Source organism: Crocodylus porosus, unplaced genomic scaffold (assembly GCF_001723895.1).
Source record: "Crocodylus porosus isolate Cpor-Errol unplaced genomic scaffold, CroPor_comp1, whole genome shotgun sequence".
In the NCBI taxonomy this organism is placed as follows: domain Eukaryota; kingdom Metazoa; phylum Chordata; order Crocodylia; family Crocodylidae; genus Crocodylus; species Crocodylus porosus.
Window position 1 is genome coordinate 7,030,299 of NW_017728928.1, and position 24,788 is coordinate 7,055,086.

The 24,788-nt window shown below is 42.8% G+C and overlaps 2 protein-coding genes across 4 annotated transcripts in view; one reads left to right on the plus strand and one right to left on the minus strand.

Annotated features, from left to right (window-relative positions):
- Window positions 1-8,912, minus strand: part of DGKE (diacylglycerol kinase epsilon) — a 25,576-nt gene extending 16,664 nt beyond the window's left edge. For all 3 annotated transcript variants that reach the window (XM_019542440.1, XM_019542439.1, XM_019542441.1), the window contains exons 1-3: window positions 8,216-8,912; window positions 2,627-2,786; window positions 273-392 (exon numbers count right to left, since the gene is read on the minus strand). In XM_019542440.1, the coding sequence (XP_019397985.1) occupies window positions 273-392; window positions 2,627-2,786; window positions 8,216-8,676 (741 nt within the window). In that variant the 5' untranslated portion in view covers window positions 8,677-8,912. The remainder of the gene's footprint in view (window positions 1-272; window positions 393-2,626; window positions 2,787-8,215) is intronic.
- Window positions 8,913-12,752: 3,840 nt separating this feature from the next.
- CUNH17orf67 (chromosome unknown C17orf67 homolog) lies at window positions 12,753-23,044 on the plus strand. Its single transcript, XM_019542442.1, has 4 exons — window positions 12,753-13,227; window positions 13,960-14,060; window positions 20,461-20,602; window positions 22,502-23,044. The coding sequence occupies exons 1-3, from the start codon at window positions 13,173-13,175 to the stop codon at window positions 20,575-20,577; spliced, it is 273 nt and encodes a 90-aa protein (XP_019397987.1). The 5' UTR covers window positions 12,753-13,172; the 3' UTR covers window positions 20,578-20,602; window positions 22,502-23,044.
- Window positions 23,045-24,788: the final 1,744 nt, after the last annotated feature.

Consider the following 24,788-nt stretch of genomic DNA (forward strand, 5'->3'; position numbering starts at 1 on the left):
TGCTCTCACCTTCCCTGGAGATCTTCAAGAGGAGACTGGACAGGCACCTGGCTGGGGTCTTATGACCCCTCCTGCCCCCAGTGCTCCTTCCTGCCCATGGCAGGGGTCGGACTCAATGATCTGTCCAGGTCCCTCCCGACTCAGTGATTCTATGATTCCTGAAAAGTTCCTGTACCAAGTTCCTTAAAGTCTTGTGGTTCTCATACAAACACCACTCTGGTGACTCCGAGGCCATAGTTTATTAAACAGCAATGGCTATCCACCGCAGTTACCTGCACTGGGTTTAGGATAATCTTGAACTCTCCTAGCAAGTTTTCGCCCAGGTTGTTTCCACTACGAGTATTAGCCAGGATTATTACTGGAATCCAGTGTTTCCCACAGGAAGACATTAGCTGCAGGAAGACAAAGGTCACGTGTACATGAATGCGACAAACCTGAAGAAACAAGAGCTCTGAACCCTACCCTCATCCCATATTAATACACACACAGAAAACAGGGTTACTCATTCACTCTGAATAAAAAGTAGCAAAATGCCTCTTTTAAATAAAGATAGAAACAGGCTACCACTGCAGTTAGGCAGTAACTCATTCCAAGTCGATGCTGTTTTTCTGGAACTCCTAACACTGCACCTTAAAATTATTTACTTTTCTGTTTTTATAGCTTCTTTATTATATCTTGTATGCTAATCAAGTGTTCTTGGTTGTTTTTTTTTAAACAAAGAGCTTTCAAATAGCATGCTTTTCTTGCAGAGATATCAAGATATCTCAATCATCTCCATAGCAACAGAGTGACGTTTCAAAGCCAAGACTGCATTTCAATGATAGAATCGAAAAGCTGGTTTTGGATACAAAGTGTTTCTGTTCAAACAAATGTTTTCTGTAATAGGAGGAAGGGAGAGAAAGTTAACAGGGAAGTCAAGGGTTTCTATAAATATCTTCCCTATGCCACACCTGTGCAAATGGGCAAGTTCCTTTTGGAGAAAGCTTCATAACTTCAGTCGTGCCAAGAGCACAATATCTGGGTCCAGAAAACCGCAGGCCCTGGCTCCTCACCCTGCCTCCTGGGTCCACAGCACGGAGCACTCCAGCACACCTTAATCCTCACTAGGCTTACTCATCTTCCATACCCCTTTCCTTTAACCAAGCTGGGGAGCTGGATGCTTCTACTACCTAGCCTGGAGGTGGGTCTGCAGGCCCTTTGTTCCCCTCCTCCCCCAGTACTGCAAGCAGCTCCCCGTAACAAAACCAGCCCAATGGCTTCTACCGGACAGAAGCAGAAGTGCAGGGATCTTCAGTAAAACTTCTTACAGCAAGAGCCTCCTTAAAATCTCAGAATGATTTCAGATGGATTTAAAGTCCAAACTTAAACTAACTACACAGACAACCAGATTTGACAAGCCATTTAAATTTCACCCAGATACCTCTGTGTTCAGGGCAACCACTTGTTTGACTACAGCATCTCTTCCACAGTGCACCTATGTTAGATCTGAACCTTACTGAATGGTGGGTAATCTACCACTTTCATCCACAAAACTATTAAAAGAAAATATCACTATTTTCTAATTGTATTAATCTGGCTCCAGCTGGCAGCCACTGGCCCTTAGTTATTATACCTTTCTCCACTGGGTGAAAGAACTCTTTAGTACTAGGTATGTATTCTCTCTCTGGAAAGGTATTTACTGGCTGCAATCAAGCCGCAATTCAATTTATGTTTGCTAAACTGAACAGATGTTAAAGTCTCTCATTGCAAGGCATGTCCTCCAGGCCTTGAATTACTTGCACGGTTCTATTCTGCATTCACTACTTCTGTGATACCAGAATCAAAGACACGATTTGAGCATCAACCTCACAATGCTGTATCCAGAGAGAGTCACCTGCCCGCTTCTTTTCACTACTCCATCCTTTATAATCCGAAAACAACAGTTGCACTGGCCCTTCTTGCCACAGCCCCATGCTAGGCAACTCATGCTACATTGCTTGTCATGATCCCTAAAACCCTTTTTCAGAGGCGCTGCTTTTCCAGCCGGCATGCTTCAGGTGTGACAGTCATAACACTGCGCTTGCTCGTGACATTACCTTATGTAATATGCTACATTTCAGTAACCAAAAAAATCACTTCATTTGAAAGCTGTAGCTTTTTGAAGGGTCAGTTGGTTTTCACTGTATTTAAGTTTTGGCTACAATGAACATTTATTCTTTAGCGGGCTTGCTCTTCACAGGTGTTAATTTAAAAAAAAAGCTTTATAGGATTTTTATTTGGTTTAGCACATGGGGAATATTTTCCTTTAAAGGTCTCTTTTGTATTGATTTTGCTAGTGATTCAATTCCTCTAACACGTAATTGATAACAAGTGATATTTGGAACTATGAATTAATGAGGATTGATTTATTTACTATGTTTAAAAAAGCAAGATACTAAAGCCTCAGCATCACTTTAGAATAAATGCATGGGATTAATTAGGATAACTAAATGCTAAAGTCATGTTAATAATGACTCATTCTTTCACAGAGGGCTCTGTACATAATGTATTCAAACAAGGATTCTGTGTATAACCAACACGTCAATATTTCAAATGTTGGTGTGTATTTGGAAACTCATTCTAAAAAACAGAAGCAAGAAGCAATTACCTTCCCATAATCAGGCTTTTTGTCTTTACGTATCTTACTAATGTTGGATAAGTAATATGGCGGAATAATTAAGTTCCTGAATTCTCCGAATGTACACTCCTCACTCTTTAAGGAATTCTGCATGCATTCATCATGTACCGTGTGCTGGCACCAAATGCACCTGAAAAAGAAGAAACAAAGGCCTCAAGCAGTTGCATCATTTTATGTTCAAAGCAGCCTGTGAATTGAAAGGTGGTCTGCCAATTTTGCATACAACTATGCCAAAACACTCTATGAAACAGAGTACAAAGTAATCTGTGAAGAGAAAGATCTAGGAATGCATACCTGGGAACCAAAAGAAAAGAGCTAAAACTCCTCACTAATGACTGGGTATCAGATCTTACTGGGGTAGAGATGAGTAATGAGGCTGCACAGCAGCTTGCTCTGGAACATGGAAGGAGCCCTCAAGAAATGACAGATTCTCCCTTTGGTCTTTAAACCCCACAACAATATACTGAAACAACTGTAACAAAAAATAAGAGCTGCAATACAAAATATGTTAAATGTTAAAAAGATTTAAAATGTGTTTATTGATAAAGTTACCAAAGATTTACATAAAATACTATTAAGGTTGCAATGGGATATCTAGTTGCTTTTATTTTAAACAAGGCATTACCAGATAGCAACCAATTCTGATCCATGTCACAGTAACCTTGATGCCTGCTCTAACACTGTACCCCACTCACCTACACAGCTACTATTACAGGAATTTGGTAAGAAGGAGCAAAGGGAAGAGCTGAGGGGAATGGTGGATAGAAATCAGCTGCCCAAGAGAACATGTACAAGCATGCATTCAACAGCCAAAGGCCTCATGTGCTTCCCAGCCTTACCTGGGTCAGCTGTACAAGGATCAAATTTAGGCAGAAAGGACACATGGAGAAGTGATGGAGACCAGGAGCAGAGTACAGGACACTGCTGAGGAGCTGAGCAATGAAGGAGGATGTGAGAAGCTTGTGCTTGAACAGGTAGGTGGTCAGAGTGGTATGGCTTAAAGACCTAGTGTAGTTGCATTTATACCTATATAGCTTTGCCAGTCAGAGGAGTACCGATATCATCAAGCCCAAGCAAAAGGTTAATATCGCTACTATAAATACACCAGCAAAACCCTTATGAAAGGCCAAAAGTCCTAAACAAAGCTTCCAATGTCACCTGAGCTACAGTGAACAGTCTGTAGCATATTGTGGCACTTGTTTTTAATACACAAGATGCTGTACTTTTAAAAGGCTTATAGCTGGAAGAGAGTAGGGAATTAAAGGGTTCAGAAGAGATTCGGTAAGGCAAGCAACTGCCTTGACAGATCTTCAAACAACGGGAGAAGCCAATTTAGAAGAATGCTTCTAAAGGAAAAGGCTCTAGACTCTACAACAGGGCTACACATGCCTCTTTTAAGCGAGCTTAGCCTAAAGTTGCCATTTTAAGGCGTGTTAAGGGTGCATGTCTAACATGTGCGTGCCCTCAATGCACCTTAAAAATGGCAATTTAAGGCTACGTGAGCCTAAATTTGATACCTGCATAAAGTAGGTATCAAATTTAGGTGTGAATAAATTACATTGCTACTTTGCATTAGCACACATGTAGACACACTACTGCACATTAATGCAGTAGTGTCAATGGACAGATGCCATGTTAATGAGCAATACTGCACCTGCACATGTGCTAATGCAACTTAGCTATTCACACCTAAATTAAGTGCACCTTAAGGCTCATCAGTGCATCCGCCATGTGTAGACGCAAGCCTAAATTGCCTTAATGTGCCTTAAGCAACGGCACATTAAGCTTAGGCGCGTGTAAATACACATGTAGATGCATCCATTTACACACAGGAAGCTAGATCTGGACTGTTCTTGCATATTTTCCTGTTGTAACAGTTGAGATATGAGAAGCCCAAAGTGCACTTACATAGTTGTTTCTTTTTTCAACCTAGCATTTACAACTGGTAATGAAGTCAACAAATTTGAACACACAGGTGACAGAATATTAACTTGCTACTAATTAACATCTTTACCATTTTCTTCTTAGCAACTAACTTCTTTAGCAAGTGAAAGCCAATAGCAAAATTATACACAGCACACCATTCTTGGCTGGAAGGCATAAGCACTAACAGCATGGAGTGTGTACAACATCAAAATGTTTATCCCCAAGGACCTCCACCGGCTCAAATATGCAGAGATCAAAATACAGCTGGCAGCAACATTTCAGGCTGCTGGACAAAAGTAACAACAGCACTGTGGAACAATATTTACTTCCAGCTAAAAACGGAGTAGATGGAAATACCATCTTTAACCAGGTATTCATATTTTGGGTTTGTTTGCTGAAAAAAGTACTTTGTCTATAATGATGCCACACTGATTAATGACTCAAAACTAAGAGAATCACTGCGCATTTCAGGAAACCATTTTAGCTTTGAGTCCACAATTAAACTGTCAAATCAACTCTGGCCAAATATTCAAGTTCTGTTATAATGAGTTCTAGCAGAATTTACGACCAAAAGGAACATTAACATGATTATTTGCTTAATTCCAAGGGAAACAGCTTCTAAAAGCAAATAAATATTCATCTGAATTGCTTACAACAAACACCGTGGTATTGAAAATCTGAAAGTGAGTATGAACAAATGCATACTGAATTGGCAGACGCTGACAAAGAAGCATCTTAAATAGTAAACACAAACCCAAACGTTCAAATGCCTGATTTAGAAATTTAAAGTGTTAGCAACAACATTAAGACATTTGAAAACAACATCAGTTTTAAAGCAGACAGGATCCCATTCAGTCCTAGACTCCACGGACTGTAACAGCATTATGCAAAGCCGCAGAGCAAAATCCCACAGTACATATTTGCTCAAGTTTCTGACCTATTCCTACAGCTGTCCTGGGAAAGAACGCACTCTCAAGAGCATGGAGAGGGAAATACTATAATACCTATTGCCACCTTCTGCTGAATGCTAATCCTGGTTTGCCACATCCAACAACCTGATTTAAGCTGCTGTGGAAGCTATTTTTGAAGTCCCCCTATTAATCTGGCTCTTGAGAGTACCAAGGTCACATCCCATATGGCCAAAGACACTAACATTCATAATGTGTGACCTTCCTGCTACCCCCAACTGCTGGCCAAGGATCCTGCTCTAAAACACACACATTTGAGACTTTTCCTGATGCTTTGACTGTTTATTTTTCTGGAACTGCTGGTTTACAAAGCGATTTGCTAGTGTACTGCAAGAGAGATGCAAAAAAAGACAGCAAGTATATTCTGGGAAATAAGTCATTTCTTTGAAATGTTCTAGCCACCATTTCTGATCTCAAATGCAGCTATTGATACCTATATGTCCCAGTTCTCTAACTGAACACATGGAAAGAAGTCTTGGGTTTCAGAGGATCTTTTCAGTAATCCTAGGATCTGCAAGATTGGACTCCTAGAAAAGCAGTACAAAACAGCTGTACTAGCGGAGTTAATTTATGAGTACGGCATCTTCAAACTCCTTTGGACATGGTATGCAGCTCACGCAGCTGCCCACAACAGGCCAAGTAACTCAAAGGCCTAGATCAGTGGGTCTCAACCTTTGTAGAGTCAAGGCATCTTCATAAGATGCCAGCTCTTAGGTTTTCACTCTTTTTCGACTACAGAAAAATATAAGAGCAATTTTTCTGCTGCACAGAGCTCAGAAAGACCACAGCAGGGCAGAAAGTTTTGAATGCTATGGATTCCCATGTGAAAACAAGTTCATCTTGTGACTCATGTTTGCAGACCTAGCAGCTAGCCTTGTGAAGCACTCTGCGGCACCCTTGAAAGGATCTCAAGCACCCCAGGGTGCCATGGCCTAGAATTACTGACCTGGACACACAGGCTGGTCAGACAATGGAGCTGCTCCAAGGATATCTATTTAATATTTGCACGGTTCTACAGTGAAGTATTTTAGACTAGCTGTATGTATACACACTTCACCCAACAGTAGCACTCCACCATTTGTCCTATGAAAAAGGAGAGAGTCAACAGAATTTTAAGGCTCTTCCTGCCTCTAAGAAAACAGGAAAACTGCCATAATCTTTTTGCCATCATCCCTCCAGAATGGCCCTCTGTTCTGTTCCTCAACCGTGCTGAACTGTATAAAAACAAACCATAGTGTGTGCTGTGCAACATAATTAGCTTCCTCCTTCTTCTGTATATTCTTCCTACCTTTCCTTTCAATCCCTCCAGGCTGCTCTTGTCTGTCTGCACAACAGCAACATGCAAAAGGCCCTGTAAAACCCCTGGAGTACAAGGTTGGGTTCCCCTTCTCTCTACAGAGATAGGAAATAGATGTAATATAGAACTCTATGCCACAGATGATCACACAACCCTACCAGTTAAAATTATTAAACGAATCAAAGTCGAATGAACGTGGGGAAATATTCATTGACTATTCATTCATGCTTCAGCCTTAGACCCAGGTGGAAGATCCCTAAGGTGGCTATTCTACTCAGCTTGTCTCTTGAAAGGCACCTGAGTCAGGAAAAATGCTGCCTTCTACCCCACACGGCAATAGATAACCTTGCTGCTTGTTGGGGGGACCCTCCCCCCACCCCAAAACCCACAGAAAAACAAAACAGCATAAACACAGCAAAAAACTAATAGTCAAAATGGACCACAACCTCAATGGGGTATTTACCAACATGCCCAAGAAAAAAAATGAAGGAGCTGCACATAAGACACCAAAGTAAAATCCTAGGTCTGCTGTGGTTAGTAGCAAAACACTTGCGTCAGTGGGGATCCCAGTTCACCAAAGACATTTAAGCTGTGGATTTGAGGGATATAAAAGCTAGAGACCAAATCCTTATCTCACTGTGTAGTGATGTAAATCAAAAGTAGCTGCTGTGGCATAAACGAAAACTGAACATGGCTCAGGGCCCTTCTGGTAGCCGAGTCTTGCCACATTTGCCACTATGATTAGGACTGTACTCTGTCAGCAGTCCCACAGGGATCAGTGTATCCTCATCTAAGGGTACCACACCAACTTCTGGTTTAATATGATATAGCATGAAATGCCCATAGCATAACCACTGGAGCATCAGTGTGCCAGCAGTTTTTAAGAACTCTCTGTTAAACTTCCTTAGAGTTTTTCTAAAAAATGAACAAGCTACTTCATTCCTAGGAGGTGCTCATCTAGATCCCCCTTCTGCAAAGGCTTGGACCCCTGCCTGACACGTGATGTGTAGCGAGTAGCGTCAGGGAGGGGAGTGGGGTCACACAGTGTGCAAAGCTAAGCAATTGTACAAGTCCTTGCCTAGGAAGCAAGCCCTCTGAGGCTGAGGCTCTCTTTTGCTTATGCCTGTACGTCTTCTACCCCAACGGAAGTAATAATGGAGCGAATGACACAGGAAGCTATGCTGTAATTTATAAACCCATCTCTCCACCTTCAATCACAAGTACACTTGCTGCTATGAGGCTCTTGGAGCTGGCAGAGATCCCTGGTGGACTATCCTAGCATTTCACACAGCAGTAAAGTGATCAAGGAGCCCTGGAGCAAACACAGTACTGACATGGCAGAGCACGTTTGCTGTGGGCCAGCCATACCTGTAGTCGCAGAGCTTGGGCTGGGTGCCACACTGCTGCTTACACATGAGACAATAGCTGCAGAGAGGGACGTTCCCTCGGATCCAGTGGTGCAGCATGCAGCTGCCTGGCCTGCTCTCGCTCTGCAGCGCGATCTCCTTGCAGAGGAAACGCCGGTCGGCCTTCTTCAGACATCCTTCGTCCACGCGGAGGCCACAGCAGTCACAAAAAGCCCCTTGGAGGATATGCTGGCCGCACACGCAGCAGTAGGTAGGCTGGCCAAAGAGGTCCGTGTACTGCCAGTCGTGCTTGCTCTTGCGGAAGATGTCCTGCCTCAGCACCTGCCTCCGGGATCGCTGGAAGCTGCACCACAAGGTGATGAGCACCGGCAGGACGACGGAGCACAGAGTCCAGAAAGCCAAGCTCCAGTCTGTGAACGCTCCCGAGGAAGAGGAGGGGCGGCTGCTCCCCACTCCCTCCATCCCTCCAAGCTCCGCTTGCCCCCTTCACACCAAACAAGCTGCGAGCAGGGGGACGTGGGGACTTGCCCCCCACAGCTCAGGGGTCCTGCAGGCAGGTTTACCAACCATCTTTCCCCCTCCAGCCCAAAGAGACCTCACATCTCGTCCCACGCTCCGAGTGCCAAAGCCCACGAACCTGCCGCGAGCCCCTCACGTCGGCCCGGTGGGACCCCTGCCGGCAAGCTCCGATCCGTCCTCCCTGGGCCTAGAGCCCCCTGCCCCAGTGCGGGGGGGCTTGCCCACAACCCCCTCCCCTTGGTGCACAGGGTCCTAATGCAGGGGGGCTTCACCACGACCCCCTTCCTTTCATGCAGGGGTCCCAATGCAAGGCCCTCCCCCCTTCCAAGGGGGTCCCAATGCAAGGGGGCTTGCCCACGACCCCTTCCCCTTCATGCAGAGGGTCCTGATGTATGGGGCCCCGATGCAAGAGGGTTTGCCCACGACCCCCTCCCTGCTGCACCTACCTCCCCTACCCGCCCGCTGCAAAAGCGGAAGCGGAAACAGCCGGGGCCGGGTGGGGGTGGGGGCGGGGGGGCGCTGCGGGTTGCTAGGAGACGGGAGGACATGGCCGGCGGCGGGGAGGCTGTGCAGCCTGCAGCTCGGGTTTGCAGGAGGCCGGGGGGAGCTTTCTTTCCAGCATCCCCCTTTTTGGGGGTAATGATCCGGGGTACAAACCGCAGCGCGGAGCCGAGGCGAAGCCGGTGTGTCCCTTCGCTGCCGCCCCTGGCAGGAGCGGCCTGGACGCGGCCCCTGGTTCCCCGCAGGCGCTGCCCAACCTTTCCAGGGGCAGAGGATTTTCCTTGCATTTTTTTTTCACTAAAACTGCCCCCAAATTCAGCAGTTCCTTACATGCCTCCAGCCTGCGCGCTCCAGCATTAACGCTGCTCCGCTTGCCGCCCGGTGAGATGGTTATGACAGTGTTAGGTGGCTGTCCCCGACGTCCTTGTCTTGCTGGGCCGCATTGCTGAAGGAATTCAAAATGCTTGCTTTCCCCGCCGTGTTTCCATCTTGCGGCACATGTCCTTCTGTTTCTGTTTTCACCAGGCCCCTCTGTATCTGATTCTTGCCCTTCTTTTTGGGGGAAAAGCCTTCCCGCCAGCTTTCCGTCGTGTGGAAACGTGCACGTTTTGCTTCATCGTTCCTCGCAGGGTGAACAAAACGAGGCTTGTCGGAGCAAGTGCGATGGCACCCTGCACTCTTTGATCACTTTCTGTTTCCTACTCCTTTGATTTTGGTTGCTGAGCTCATTTTGTATTCAGTCGAGTGCATTTTTATCAGTACCAAACTTAAGATAACAACGTCAGTTCATCCATAAAGGATGGGATCTTCAAGAGCAACTCCGCTGATGTGAAAAGTCCTGACAGACTCTTTCAGGTGCTTCGGTGTCAGAAACGTTTTCCAATCCAGACCCCTGTTTGCTAATTGCTTTTCTCTTCGTCGTGTCATCTAAGCGGTTGATTGGATCTGTTAAACATCGTTATATCAGTCTGCAATAATTTTCTTTGATCAATACATACCCAAGCAAATGTATTTCCAGATAGGTTCAACCCAAATGATTTGTATTTAAACTTGGGAAAACAGCAACCGGTTGGAAGAAAAGCGAAGTCTAAACGAGAATGAATATGCATAGGATTCCCTCCTGTAGAGTTTAAAGCAGGTCTGAAAATGAAATAAGAGCTGCTTTCCAGACACTAGAAAACAAAATATTAACAATTTCATAAGTCAATGTTATACACGCTTCGTTCACTGGAAGCTACACGTTGGCATCCCTTGCTGTGCAGTGGAAAAACAAAGTCACACGAATTGGTGGCTACTTTTGAAAATGTTAAAAGTGTTTTTGAGCAGGGCTGCATAGCAAGTCAATGACAAGAGTTTGGATCAAAGACTATATGCGTTCCTTGTTTCCGGTTCTGTGCTTAGTTCATTAGATTATGCTGCTTTTTTCCCCTGACTGAGAAGGCAGAGTAGATTTGCACCTTGTAGGCTAACCAAAATAGTGTAAAGATTTGACCACTTGGAACTGCACTACTTCAGCAGGTGATTGTATAGGACTTCATAAGCTAAACTCTACAAGGCCCAATCAGGGTTTGGTTTGGTGATTTCCAGCTGAAATCCAGTTTACTGATAGCATGGTGATGGTGATTCAAGGAAGTGGCACTCCTGCTTTAGGTAGGGGATGCTAATGTAAACTGAACTGAACTGTTGATTTTGGATTGCCTGCTTATTGTTCCTGAAGAGAAAAGGCATTTCTCATCTTAAAACATGTTGCTTTATATGAAGCTAGTGCATACAATTCAGTTTTTAAAAACGCAGAAACTTGTAAGCAAATTTGGTCGGAAATGGGATAGTCCTCTATACAACCGTTGAACTCACCCTCTTCACTTCCCATTATTTCTTTCTGAGTGAGTTAGTTTATAAGGGTGTCAACCTGCCTGCCTGTCTTCAGACTAACATGACCAACTACCTCACTTGACACTTTACATTATGCTCATTAACCAGGACATTTATAATCTTGGCCACTACTGGCTTTCCCTACAATAGAAGAATTAAATATGTATTGGATATGGACATTGGATTTATGACACATTACAGCTGCCTGACATCTGATTCACCAAGTATCTGCCTGACCTTACCATTTACACTTTTCTTTACCCCCCTCCCTTCTTCTCCTCCCTTCCTTTTCTACCATTTACCTTCCTAATATCCACCTATTTACTTCTTCACAGACTGCCTCTTTTCTACCTAGAACTCAGCTACAGTAGAGTTTCCCTTACGTACCTTTGCCATTATTTTGCCTTCCTTTCCCCTCTCCCTTCCCTTCTCTACCCTTTGTTTTCCTAATTTCCACCTATTTACATTTTCACTGACATCCTGTCACACTTTTAGCTTCTTTCATTCCTTGGAGATCTCAGAACAGCAGAGACTTCCTATGCCAGAAGAAGGGTGCCGGTGCCCGAAAGCTTGCAAAGAACTTTTTTCCAACTGCTTTCATAGTTTCATAGTTTGTAGGGTCGGAAGGGACCTGAGCGGATCATCAAGTCCGATCCCCTGCCATGGCAGGAAAGAGTACTGGGGTCAAATAACCCCAGCAAGGTGATTGTCTAGCTTTGTTTTAAAGACCCCCAAGATAGGAGCCAGCACCACTTCGCTTGGAAGTTGGTTCCAGATCCTAGTCGCCCTGACCATGAAGTAGCGCCACCTGATGTCTAATCTGAATTTACCCTCTGTGAGCTTGTGACCATTATTTCTAGTCACTCCTGGTGGTGTTTGGGGGAACAGGGTCTAATCAAAGTTGGTTTTTGATTAGTTGGTCTAATCAGAGATATTGCATCTACCCAAAAAAACTTGCCTGCCTATGTCCTTAGACCAACACCCTTAAATGTGTATTGATTTTCATTATTATATTCGTTTGATAACATTTATCTTATTTTTCAGCTCTGATAGTTCAACTTTGCAAAAGTTAGCCCAAGGCATTAAGATGTAATTCTGTGCTCTTATAAGGTTATAGCCACAGTAGTTTTTGACAGAGCTGGAGTACTGCGTCCAGTTTTGGGCGCTGCACTTCAAGAGGGATGCAGATAACTTCAAGAGGGTCCAGAGGAGGGCCACTTGTATGGTTAGGGGCCTGCAGGAACAACCCTATGAGCAGAGACGGAGGGACCTGAATCTCTTCAGCCTCTGCCAGAGAGGCTGAGAGGGGATCTGGTGGCTGTCTACAAATTTACTGAGGGGGCAGAGGGGGCAGCAAGGTATAGGAGATACTCTGTTTACCAAGGTGCCCCTTGGAGTAACTAGAAACAATGGCCACAAATTGACCAAGAGCAGATTTCGACTAGACATCCGGAAGAACTTCTTTACGGTGAGGGTTACCAGAGTCTGGAACCGGCTTCCAAGGGAGGTGGTGCTCTCCCTGACCTTGGAGGTCTTTAGGAGGAGGCTGGACAAGCACCTGGCTGGGGTCATTTGAACCCAGCGCTCTTCCCTGCCCAGGGCAGGGAGTCAGACTTGATGATCCACTGAGGTCTCTTCCGACCCTAAAAATCTATGAAAAGGTCCCATTAACAGCTGCTTGCTAAATTAAGGCTGAAGGACTGACATGCGCCTTTTAAAAACAAGCAAACAAAAATATTATTTCTCTTACACCATTAAAACCATAGCTCCCCATGTTGACTCTACTACATCTTATTTTCACAAAGTTAAACTATCCAGGTCACTCTGAAACCTGAGTAAGAGTAGGATTTTCCCTTTTCTTTTCTTCAAGAGCAGAGTTACACTGAGAACATTGCAGTGGATAATAGCCATAGTTACAACTTCGGATCAGATGTCTTCAAAAATCATACCATAAATCAAATTAATCCGAGCATAAACATCTGTGACTGACGTAGCACGCTTCGAGTAGCTAATGCCTCAGTCAATGTTATTCATTTTGGGACTGACTGAGAGAAAGCAGAATCAAAATGAAGAAGTTACTTGTGTTTATCTTTGTTTTGGTCCTCCTTACCACTTTTGCAGGTAAGAGATTTTATAAAACAAATCTACTTAGGACTGTAAATGTGCAGGGTTGTATTATAACATTAGTGTTTCAACCTTATATATAAATATGTTCATATTTCAGTTAATCATTCATAGTATAATAACATTTAAATATCATGATACACTGCAGCCTTTCAATAAAACCAATAAAATTAATAAAACTGATAGTTACAATTATTCTGCTATAGAACATGGTTTACTCTCTGCATTGCTACATTTATTCATAAAAAACCTAAAAAGGCATTTTGATGTCATTGGTTTATCAGGGATCTGCTAACTTAATATTTAATGCAGTTTCTTTAGCTTAATACTTAGTCCAATGAAAGTCTGATCAGTCACTTTGTCTGAATAACAATCCTGAAAGTAATGCAGCATTTAACAAAAAAACCTGGAAGGATTATTAAATGCACTTAAGAAGAAGATGCTGTTAATTTTTTTTAATAATTTTGAACAGGAACATTAATAAATAGTATTCTGTGTAGGTTTTGCTTTTCAGTAGCAGGACTAGGTTATAAGAAGCACAAATATATTATAAAAGCATTTAAAATTCCACTCCTCTCTTCTGGAATGTAATATCCCTTGGGAAGGTGCTGGGATGAAAGAACACTTTGTCTGCTCAGAAAAATCAGGGTTGAAAACATTTCACTTACAGACCTGAAAGATAAAATATTAACTTGTTAACTTCACCCTCAATCCCTGCTCTCACTTTAGATGCTTCACCGATTTTCACTGAAAAAGAAGCCAAACAGATTTTGAGGACCCGTCGTGAAGACAGACCAAGAAAAGCTGGTTTTCCGGATGAGCCAATGAGGGTGATTTACTACTTTTAATTTTCATTGAAATAAACTAAACATAGTTCACTGTACTCGGTGCTTAATGTGGGATGGAATTCTACATGATTAGTGTAGTCAACTGCAAACTCCATTCTTTTTAACAGCTGAGCCAGTGTTTTTAAAGTCTTTAAAGCAGCAAAATGTATGTAAAGCCATCTGCATTCTTTAAACTAGTTTTAGGGAAGCATTCTAAAATACCGAATGCACCTCTGGACTGTATGTATGTACTTGCAAAATGTACAAGTCATTTATCATCTATGGAATCATTATTCTAATACGTAGATTCAATTACGGATCCAAAGATGGATTTCTCGCTGTGTGAATGTGGACCTCGTTACGTTTGTTCTGAAAAATGAAACACAACATCAGGAAAAGGAAAATTGCTTGCTTTACATTTTGCACTCAAAGTTGGCAAGGGGGTGCAGGTGTCAGCGGTCTGCGTGGAGATTTAGGTAGCTCTGAACTTGCTTTTCAGATCCGTTGCATGTATTAACTTTTTCTACAAATGCTAGGGATACATGCATGTCTTTGATGGTTAGAGTCAAACTACATTTTTTTCATGTAGTATTTGCTATTATTTGCCAATTAACAGCATTATAACAAAAGGGAAAAAAGAAAGGAGCCATTTGTTTTATTTGCTTCTGACAGGGTGCAGTATAATGCCAGACTTCTTAAAAGTTACTTAGAGCATTTAAAAAAAAATCACTGCATATTTCTCTCCAAAGTCAATAAACTGTGTTAAAATTATATGGTTCTGAAGAGGCTAAAAGCCACAGAAGCCAGAAAGTAGACAATAGAGGAAGCATTTCTAATGAGTGTAAAGAGCATAGATCAGCAACCCTCTGGGTACTTCTGACATAAATGGAACCCTGAGATGTTTAGCACCTCACGGCAATGTCACGTGCCTTGCAGGATTGAACCTCACGCATACAGGACAGGCGGCTAGAAAATACTGGTAGTTCTGTCTTTCTTATGTTTTGGTATAGTAGTGAGGAATTACCCATCTGACAATCATGGAAGGCTGATTTTTCTAACCCCGCCAGAGATCCATTTTCAGGTTATTTGGCGTCTGTTTGTCCCCAGTGGCTGATTCAGCCATTAGTTAATCTAAGCAAGTACAGAATTATTGTGATCACTCTGAGAACTCTAGAAAGAGGGGTTGAAAAGGAGTAAGATGTTTTAATACATTTAGATGGGAAAAGGGTAGAAAGAGATATAGGCACAAAGGGAAATTCAATGTAAAATTTACCAATAGAGAGAAGTGGAAAATAATGGTTGCTTATGACACCTTTTTCACTGGAACTCTTCTCAGCAGATGTTCAAAAGTGTCCAAAAATTCAAGAGTGTCCTAGCCTCCAAGACTGAAAAAGAACTACTTTCCTGTCATCTAATCCCAGATACATCTGGCCCTTCTGAATCCAGCTCTGGTAACTCACTCGAGAAATAGGCATCTGTTGAGCCTTCTACAAAAATGGTCCAAGTCAAACCTGCCCTAGGTCAGACCTTTGGGACAGGCACTTCACGTTCATTATGGCCTCCCAGTTCCAGCCACAGATGACTGACCTCTTCCACACACTTCTCTGGCCTCACTGGGGACAGTGAAAGGCACTGCTCTGAGGAAGGCACTGCTTATACAGGACCAGCCTCTTAAAGCATATTAAGCAGGCAGCTCTCTGAACCCTCTGTCAGTGGTCCTGAGACTTCTCAGAGTATTCAGAGAGTTGGCATAGCTCCTCCTGAAGTACTCACCCATAATCTATTCAAATGTGAAGAGGGATTCAGGTTGGCAGCACTTTTGTTTTATGAGGGTCCACAGCATTCACGTGCAATGGCAAGTGAGGGAGGCAGGGTATACTAGCTCAAGGGTTATCAACAAGAGGGTTCAGAGTTGACACCCCGCAGGAAATCTTGATTACTAGATTGGATGGCATCAGCCTACCCCAGTAGGGCAGCTGATCCTCTGCTCAACACTACAGGATAGCATTACTGGTGGACAATCCAAGGAGGAAGAGATCTTATAATTACTGCCATCTATGCAGATCAAGATGAGAGAATCGGCTACCTCAAGAGGACAGGTTCAACACCCTTGCAGCTTGGGTGACTGCTCTGTGTATCTCAGCTCCTTATATTTAATGCCAAGCCTGGGCCACACTTGGTGTATGGAGAGACTGGCAAAGGGATGAGATGACCCTGGCAGAGGTAGCATCCCTCTGCCTCAGAAGAATCAGGACCAATAAAGAAACAACTGACCTCAAGAAGAGAGGTTCACCAACCCTGCAGAAGGACTGTATGATAACTCTCCGCACAAGAAGTTTCCCATTTCACCAGGCTAGGGCCAGCCTTGACTGAAGGAGCACTTTGAATGGGATCATGCAACACAAACTCCAGCCATGTAGGAGAGAAATCCTCCTCAGTCAAGGAGGCAGCTTCTTCCTACTTTAAAAAAGCCTGATTCCTTAACAGTTATGGCTAAGTTACTTCCACTTCCATACTTTCCTCTTCATTCACTAGGATGACATGAGCAGATGAATGCTGACATGATGACTTTTCAATATCATGGTGCCCAACATACTTATGAAGAACCTTGTATGACATGATGGCACTACTGACATTGGCCAGGAGCTCTACAGCTGACTACAACGTCCAGGATTAGGTTGGGTTTCAAACTACAAGCAAGTGAGGCTCATGAATTTGCTGGAAAGTACAAGGTACACACATGGCCTATCTAATACAATGCCACCAACACCAATGGCTGAGTATTAGCCTGGCTATAAAACCATAATAGTTTAGACAAAAGCAGATAGATTGGTTCAATTTCTACATGACAGCAGATTACATACAACTTGTGTTACTAGAAGATACAATTCAGTCATTCTGCATGTGAGGTCCTAGTATTGAGCTAGAATAATGTCTCCTGCCTCTTGTCTTCATTTGCCTGGGGTGTGAACACTTGCCATTGCTGGTCTGTTCCTGTCCTATGTCCAGTGTTACCTTCTACACAGTCAGAACTGCCTGCAAGTTTTCTATTGCAACTGGTTTTGCATGAAAAAACAGGTTTGGACTAAGCAGGGTTTTTTTCTGTAGAAAAAGTTTGCTTTCTGACATGCAGAACATTTAACTCTGTCAAAAAATACTTCCAAAGTTTGAAAAATTGAGGGTTTGGGATGAAAAAAATAATCAAGATTCGCTGTGGAAAAAGGAAATGCTTTTGGACCAGCTCTACACTCCTTCCTATGTGAAGCATTTCTCTCTCTGCTCTAATGGGAGCAGAGAGTCTCTTGCAGGTCTCTCATGGTCCTTTCCATAGCTGCAATTCAGGGCTCATGTGGGAAATGAACCTTTTATGGGTCCTATGTACTAGGATGAAATTTATGCTGGGATGATTACACCTGTTAAAGCTGCCTCTGTTAATATGCTTCAAGCAAGTGCTACAAGCATTGGGTCAGAGCACTCTCAACCAGGGAATTATTTTAAATTACAGTTCTTCATAGCACTGCTCCACAAAATTATGATTATATCTAAAAGCTTATTAATTTAAAGGCAGCAAGTGAGTCAATCTTATAAAAATGCCAGCAACACTCTTGACATATTCTAATCTTATTGTGACACGAATCTGGCTTGCCAGTTGCACAGTTTCATTGCAACCACATGCTCTTCTTTAAGTGCTTGTCATATAGTGTCACTCAGGCATCTGAGCTTGAGGAGCTGCCAATGTTCAAGGGAAGCCTTAAGAAGCAAGAGTCTGAATGCTCTGTGCTTCCTATTCTTGTCCTGTGGCCCTTCCCGGTGAAGGAGAGCACAGCACTGGAAAGTTTGCAGGGATGGACATTAAGTCCTCTTTATGGGGTCCCTAAGGGAGTGAGAGAAGTAAAAGGAGAGGAGTAAAACAGAGACCTAAAAAGACCTCCAGCACTACACAACTGGTGGAAATTTCTTTACTCCAGGGTAATGCCCAGCATCTTTTCAGGGTAGCCTTGCAGTGGGAGCAGTTCTGAAAAGCAAGAACAGCAACTGAGGATGCGGCTCCAAGTGTGCAATGTCAGCCCAAATCAGTAATGCTCCTTCAGGGGCCTGACTAAGTACAGGACGTGGCCTGGAGCATGCTGGTGATGTCAAGGGCTCATGCTAGAGCTCTGACTGTTGTCAGGACTCCTGGCTGGAAGCAGCGGCGGGGACTGTTTGAAAAATTGCACTGGTACTGACAGCATCCATTCACACAGAGAATGTCTCTTTTCAAAACGAGGCAGCTAAGTATTGGCCAGTCAAGGAACTGTCACATAAATCACTTAGTACGATCAGAAGAAACCTTGCAGAATATATGTTTTTTTCCACTGGCTATAAAATGTACCTGGCTCGATGCATTACTGTCTTGTACTATGTGATTTTTAAAGCTAGAGTTAAGATTGTTTGACTCTGGGTATCCTCACTTAGCAGTATATAGTCATTTTAGTTAATGCTAAACTTTAAAGAGCATGTAATCTACCCCTTTCCAGAGAGTATGTATTAATGATCACAACATGCCTTTTAAATGCTGAGGGATGATCAGACCTGATACAAATTGTATAGGAAATATTTTACCTTTTAAGGTAGACTTTTCGATAAAGACCTTGTACCTTATAAACTGCTGCTTATTCTCTGCATCCCAAAGCAGGCTGCATTCTATGAGGGAGTTGATTTTGGCACTGTATTTTACTCAGGATGCTACAGGGAAGGCTCATTGGCCTTTTCTAGTAAAACTGCATTTCTTCCAGCCAGGCGTTGAATGTGCCATTTAAATGACATCTTAACATTCGACTTATCTGACAGATTTCTCTTAAAAAATTCCCCAAACAGACAAAAAAAAATAGTAATCAATAACTAAGAAATGCAAGCCATTTCTCCTGAGCCTTTTCTTATTTAGGCATGCACCCACTGAAGTAAGTAAGAACACTTCCATTGACTTCAGAGCCTGTATTACACCTCATTCATTTTTTACATCCACAACCCTGTCTTTTCCATTTCTACCATGAATGGCTGTGCTTTTCAAGCTGTTTAATTGCTTTGGCATCACTGCAAATAGCTTTAAAAATTCCAGCCTATTCTTTATCCTGTATCCAGTGCCCTGAATCTAAGGTATATGTTCAGTTCAAGCAGAGGACTAATCCCATCAGAAGAAATAATAAACTCATATCAGAATGTATTTAAAGGGAACATCAAATTCTGAGTCAAACATCTGGAGCATATGCCTCTAGAGGCGTCTTGCCAACCAGCACAGGGGAGACACTCTAACCTATTGATGACGTGGCGTTTTTTTCCCCAATAACAACATAAGTATGTCATTGTTACAGTACACCGGTATCTACCTATGCTGTAAAGTAATTTAGAAAACAAGCTGGGATCTCAGAGTGAGTAGAGTTTATATGCATTAAACTGGAGGAGGAGGAGAGGAATCAGATAACTTTGTGAAAACACAACACACAATAGATTGCTCTGTTACTGATGATGAAAACATCCCAGGGACACCTCAGAGCATGATATTCTCATAGATATTCTCACAGACTATTAGGAATAGTAACTACTGTTGTTAGCACTGGAAAGCTGGGAATTATGGCAGTTCTTTTGAGCTCTGAGACATCAGACCACAAAAAGGACCCACCCAAAGAAGCCTTGTTAGCCAAGTGACTCACAACTAGATGAGATTTTAATAGAATCTGGTAAAAGAGGTCCAGTCAGAACCCCCTCCACCCCCCAACATTATATGTTGGTCTGATGGTAATGTTTACAAATGTTTTAAAAACTGGGAGGGAGAACTGTTCACACTGAACATAAGGTTTGCCATCCCTGACTGGGATGTTACAGTTTTGAAGCAGAAGCTGTTTTAAGGAGGTCACGTGTATGGATTCTAAGTTTTAGCTGCTTCCCTGGGAAAGCCATATCATTTTATAATCCCCTTATAAAGATCTGTAAATGAGTAATACTTACTGGCATTCCTCATAGCACTGCCATGTGGTCCACGGCTATAGGTCCCATGGCTTTTAATCTGTAGAGCTCAATGTTCAAGGAAGACTGAGACAAATGTAATTACAAAACCCCAGGTCCCTCCATTGGGCCAGCAAAGACTTGAGTGTGTGTATTCAAATCAACTCATGTTCATGCAGGTGTCTTTAATTCTGAAAATTAATGCTAATCTGCCTATAAAAACCTGGCCCGTGATGAACAGCCTGGCTGCTAACGGGATGAGGTTTTTGCAGATTTACAGATCCCTTTCAAGGTGTCATCGTTTCCCCCTCTGGGCTAAATTCAGCCTTTTTGTAAGCAGTGAAATGTCCCTGCATTCAAAGGGCTGATGCCAGGATTCAGTGACCAGCTATTCAAATGCAGTTCTCTTTTCTTCAAACAGGAGCACATGCTTTACCTGCAGCGCTTGGAGCAGAGATCAGAAGAACAATTCCTTGAACACTGGTTAAATCCATACTGCTTCCCACATTGCAACCGGGACTTAGTTTATCCAGTCTAAAGGCTCTGATTTTTCCTTGTCAATGGTACGTGTTGCACTTTGTACCTGCACCATTATTTTTTTTCAAATTAAAGTGTAACTGAAGTTCATGGGGCAGTTCCATGTCACATTGGTGGATAATATTTCACATAGCATCCAGGGTTCAATTTAAAAAGAAAACCAGTGAGCTACAGTCAGGCCACCACAAGCATTCACTAATTTACACCCCAGAATTGGGCATGCTTTGGTTTACACTCAGGTCCTAATCATATCAAGACTAGTGTAGTGGGGTGGGCAGCAGACTGTGCTGGGCTGGACAGGGGTATGTCAGTGAAGGCTGCATGTGGGTTTACGTGAGGTTACTCACTTATCACATACCATGGACCTGCTCCCTCACTTGCAAGCACACAATATAGAAAAGGAACAAAGGTAGGCAGACAGTGTGGGGATCCTGCCCAATTCTCTTCGGCTATTAAAATACTTGGTGACACAGGAGCAAAATGACTGCTGTTGCTTCAGCTCTTCCCCCTTGATTGGTTGCCCTGCCCTTCTGTTTACAGCTGGCCTTTATTTGCACAGTGCACTGCACCTTGGCTTATAGTTGTCTGTGAAAAGGCAGCAATATTGAACTTACAGTTGTCTGTAACCACAATGATTAAACAATGGGCTCAGAGATACTTCATCAAGGTCTTGAAAAAAGCTGGGCTCATTCTATATTATCTCAGCAACCATATTTTGGTAGCAGATGGTAGCAGCTGATTTTTGTTAAAGTAATCATAATAGAGCTGATATACTGAATAGCTGTTAACCATGGGCATCTCCATACTGTTTGCATAAGTCATGTGTTCAGTGTATGACTTCCCAGATCAGTGAAACTAATTTGGCCCACTATCTCAGTCTGCTGCATGTAGAAGGCTTGAACAGGAAAATACCATTAGAGAGACTCTCCAAAGCTCGCCCCAGAAATCAGGCACTCCCCAGAAACCATTCTCTACCAACATGAAACTCCACAACGATGTGTCACATTAGGTTGTTCAACTCCTTATTATATATTGTCCTTCTGATTCTTGGTGTGTCCTGCATGCAGCAACATCTGTTGATTGTTGAACACTGAAACCATTATGTCCCTACAGACAGGAGGAGGAGAATTTGGAAAATATAAGCACTAGTGTCTTTGAAACTCTTCAGAAACTCACCTGCTTGTGATACCAAAGAGAGAAACAACTCCCCACATATTGTGCAAAATGTTATAATATGAACATCCTTCTTTTTTCTTATGTAGTTTAAAAAGACATGGAAGTATTAGCAGCAATGACATTTTTAACATCATCATTAGACACCTGATAGAATGCCCCATTGAGATTAAATGAAGCACTTCAGGCCTTTCAGAGCTATTGATTCAGGCTGTCAGCAGACTCAGGAAGATATAACGTCGTAAACAAAGTGGGAACCAATCTTGTGGTTTACTTCATGACCATAGAGGTATCTGGATGCCTAAAGATACAGTTAAGTACTTAGTGGGATTTTCAAAAAAGCCTAGGCAGTGTAGGCACCTCTCAATGATGGCAGTGGGAGTGAGACACCTAACTAGCTTTTGAAAATCCCAGCAGGTGTCTATCTGCATTAGATGCCTAACACCATTGAAAATCTGGCCTTTTAAGCCAGACTTGATAGAACAACACCAAGTTAAAGGAGCTTCATGTTCAGCTCTTAAAAACAAACACCAAAATCATCAATAACCCAAAGCAAAATGAGGAAAAAACCCCAACAGAAGTTTAGATACCGGGACAGAAGTTGGGAGTTTGTAAAAGACATGCCAGTCATCGCACAGCTGAGAATTGTTTGCTGGAGTGTTGTGAAAGCTAATGTGTGAAGCACAATGTTAGCATTTAGTATTATCGACCTGTCTTTCTGTTTTAACAATCTCTCTCCCCTCTTTTTCCAGAGATCGCCACATGCATTTGAGAGGAAAAGATGCGTGATTCTGCTAACAGAAAGTGCCTCATTCAATATCTGCTAAATACTAACTGTAGAGCTGAGCATCTCTGGAATATTGTACAATCCTAGGGATGCAGCAAAGCTTTCCTTTTCAATGATACATTTTAAAAATATCTTTGTTTCATTATATTAACTAAATCACTATGAATCTTCAAACAATAGGAAAACTAATGCATGAGTAAAAGACACTAAGGTTCCCCCCAAAGATTTAAAGAATGGGCTGAAATAAACCACCAGCTAGTCCTAGAACATACGTATTTTGGGTACTGTTTTAAATTACATTGAAGCACAGAGAGTCTTTAAGGGAAAGCAAGGCGAAGCTGCCACTCTTAAGGTCTTTAGAGGAAACCATAATTATAGCATCTCTGCAGTTTTAATAATAATAATACTATACTTAAGCTCAACATGTATGCAGCATTAATCTTTTATGTTAATTGCCTTCTGAGCTATTTCACCTCTCATTTCATAATAAAGGCTTGAATCAAATCCACTTACACCTGATTTTGTTGCACTGAAATCAGAGGATGTGTGTTGATGACAATCACTCAAATGTGGCTCAATATTTTGATAGTGTAAAATGTACATATGATTCACTGAAGGCAAAGCACAGTAGAAAAAAAGAGCAGAGCGGTAGATGTTGTTGACTAGGTATAGTGACATCTTCTGGGACTTTTGTTCCACAAGAATTCATCTGGGGCCTCAGTTCTATAAATACAGCTACACTGATTTCAGTAGGGCATCTCAAACATATCTGAAGGTAGGATTTGGCAATTCAAAGGGAGAATAAAAGGATAGGTCTCTTGTGTGAATGGGAAGGGTAAGACCAGTTGCAATAAATGAGTCAGCATTAGTGTTGAATGGACAGAATGCACTACCGCCTGTTGAGCTGGGGATCATATATAATGAACACGGGAACCCCTGCTACTAACCTTTCAGGCACAATAATGTGAACCAGTTAGGAGTTGTCTCCACTTGGAAGTGCTTCCCCAAAGTCACTGGCATTGATCTACTACTTCCTCTCCTTGCACTTGTGTTACTCTTTCAGAGAGAAGTTGATTATGAAGTACTGGTGCTGGGTGTCTGCCCTAGGTCCTAATCTCAGGTCCTCAATGCTCATCATGGCTATTAAATTCACTAAAATAGGAAAGAGTCACTAAGGGACTGTCACTAGATGCCTAGTGATCAAATGGGATGTCCTAGGCTCCAAATCTTCTATGAAACATTACATTCATTTCCAGAAATGTCTCTAAAGTTACTAAGAAAAGGATCTGTAAGCCAGTATGGAGACTCACCAGCTCAGAAAATGTCCCAGTTATAGGTCTCTTCACATCCTTTTTGTTAGGGCTTAACACAAACTGCGGCAGTAAGGACTCAAGATCTTTCTAGCACCAGCAGCCAGGACAAGAGAAGACGCAACCTGATCCTGTGTCATTTTCCTTTGTTCCACCTCTCCTTCCCAGGTAACCAGGTCAACACAGCAACCCCTTCTTGTCCCAGAATTTCTTGCCATTAATGAAAAATAACCTGGTAAACATAAGCCAGCTCCTACAGGAGTGAAGGCGAATATTACTGATTTACCTGTCTCTTATATCTAGGCTATAATTTGAAGGGTCCACATCATTAGAGAAGTAATTAGGGGCAGCACCAGTCCCCTGCAGTCAACCTCGGTAATTTAGCAGGGTACATGGGAGACTTGGGAGGGAGGTATCCTTTCGCCTATGGCCACAGAACAGCAGTGGAACAGCAGTTGTTCCAGCCGATTTGTCACTGGCCTGGGCTTTCTGTGCAGCTGCTTGGAGGAGCGCGACAACTACATTCCTAGCACTCAGTTGTGCAGTTGTCCTCACAACCCTTCCAGAGATGCACCATGCTCCGCTCAGTTTGGGAAGGCTTTTTGTTGCCCCCAAGTCTTGATTACATCCAAATGCAGGGAAACTTCCAAAACCAAGGCAGCAAGGGCAGCATTTGTCCCTTACTGCATACTTGAATAGAGAGAGGCAGTAAGCATTTAAGGTGCCACCCTGCTTCACCTTCTGCATGCTTTAAGTACTTAAAACAAGGTAACTAATATAAATCTCTCTAGCGATCATGAGCCACATAGCATCACACAGGCCAATTAACGCTGTCATTTAACACCTGTGTAAAACCACTGAAATCCACAATACTATTCTAGATTTTCAGGATGTAACTGAGAGCAGAAACTGACCTCATGTGGCCAATATGATCTGTCAGCC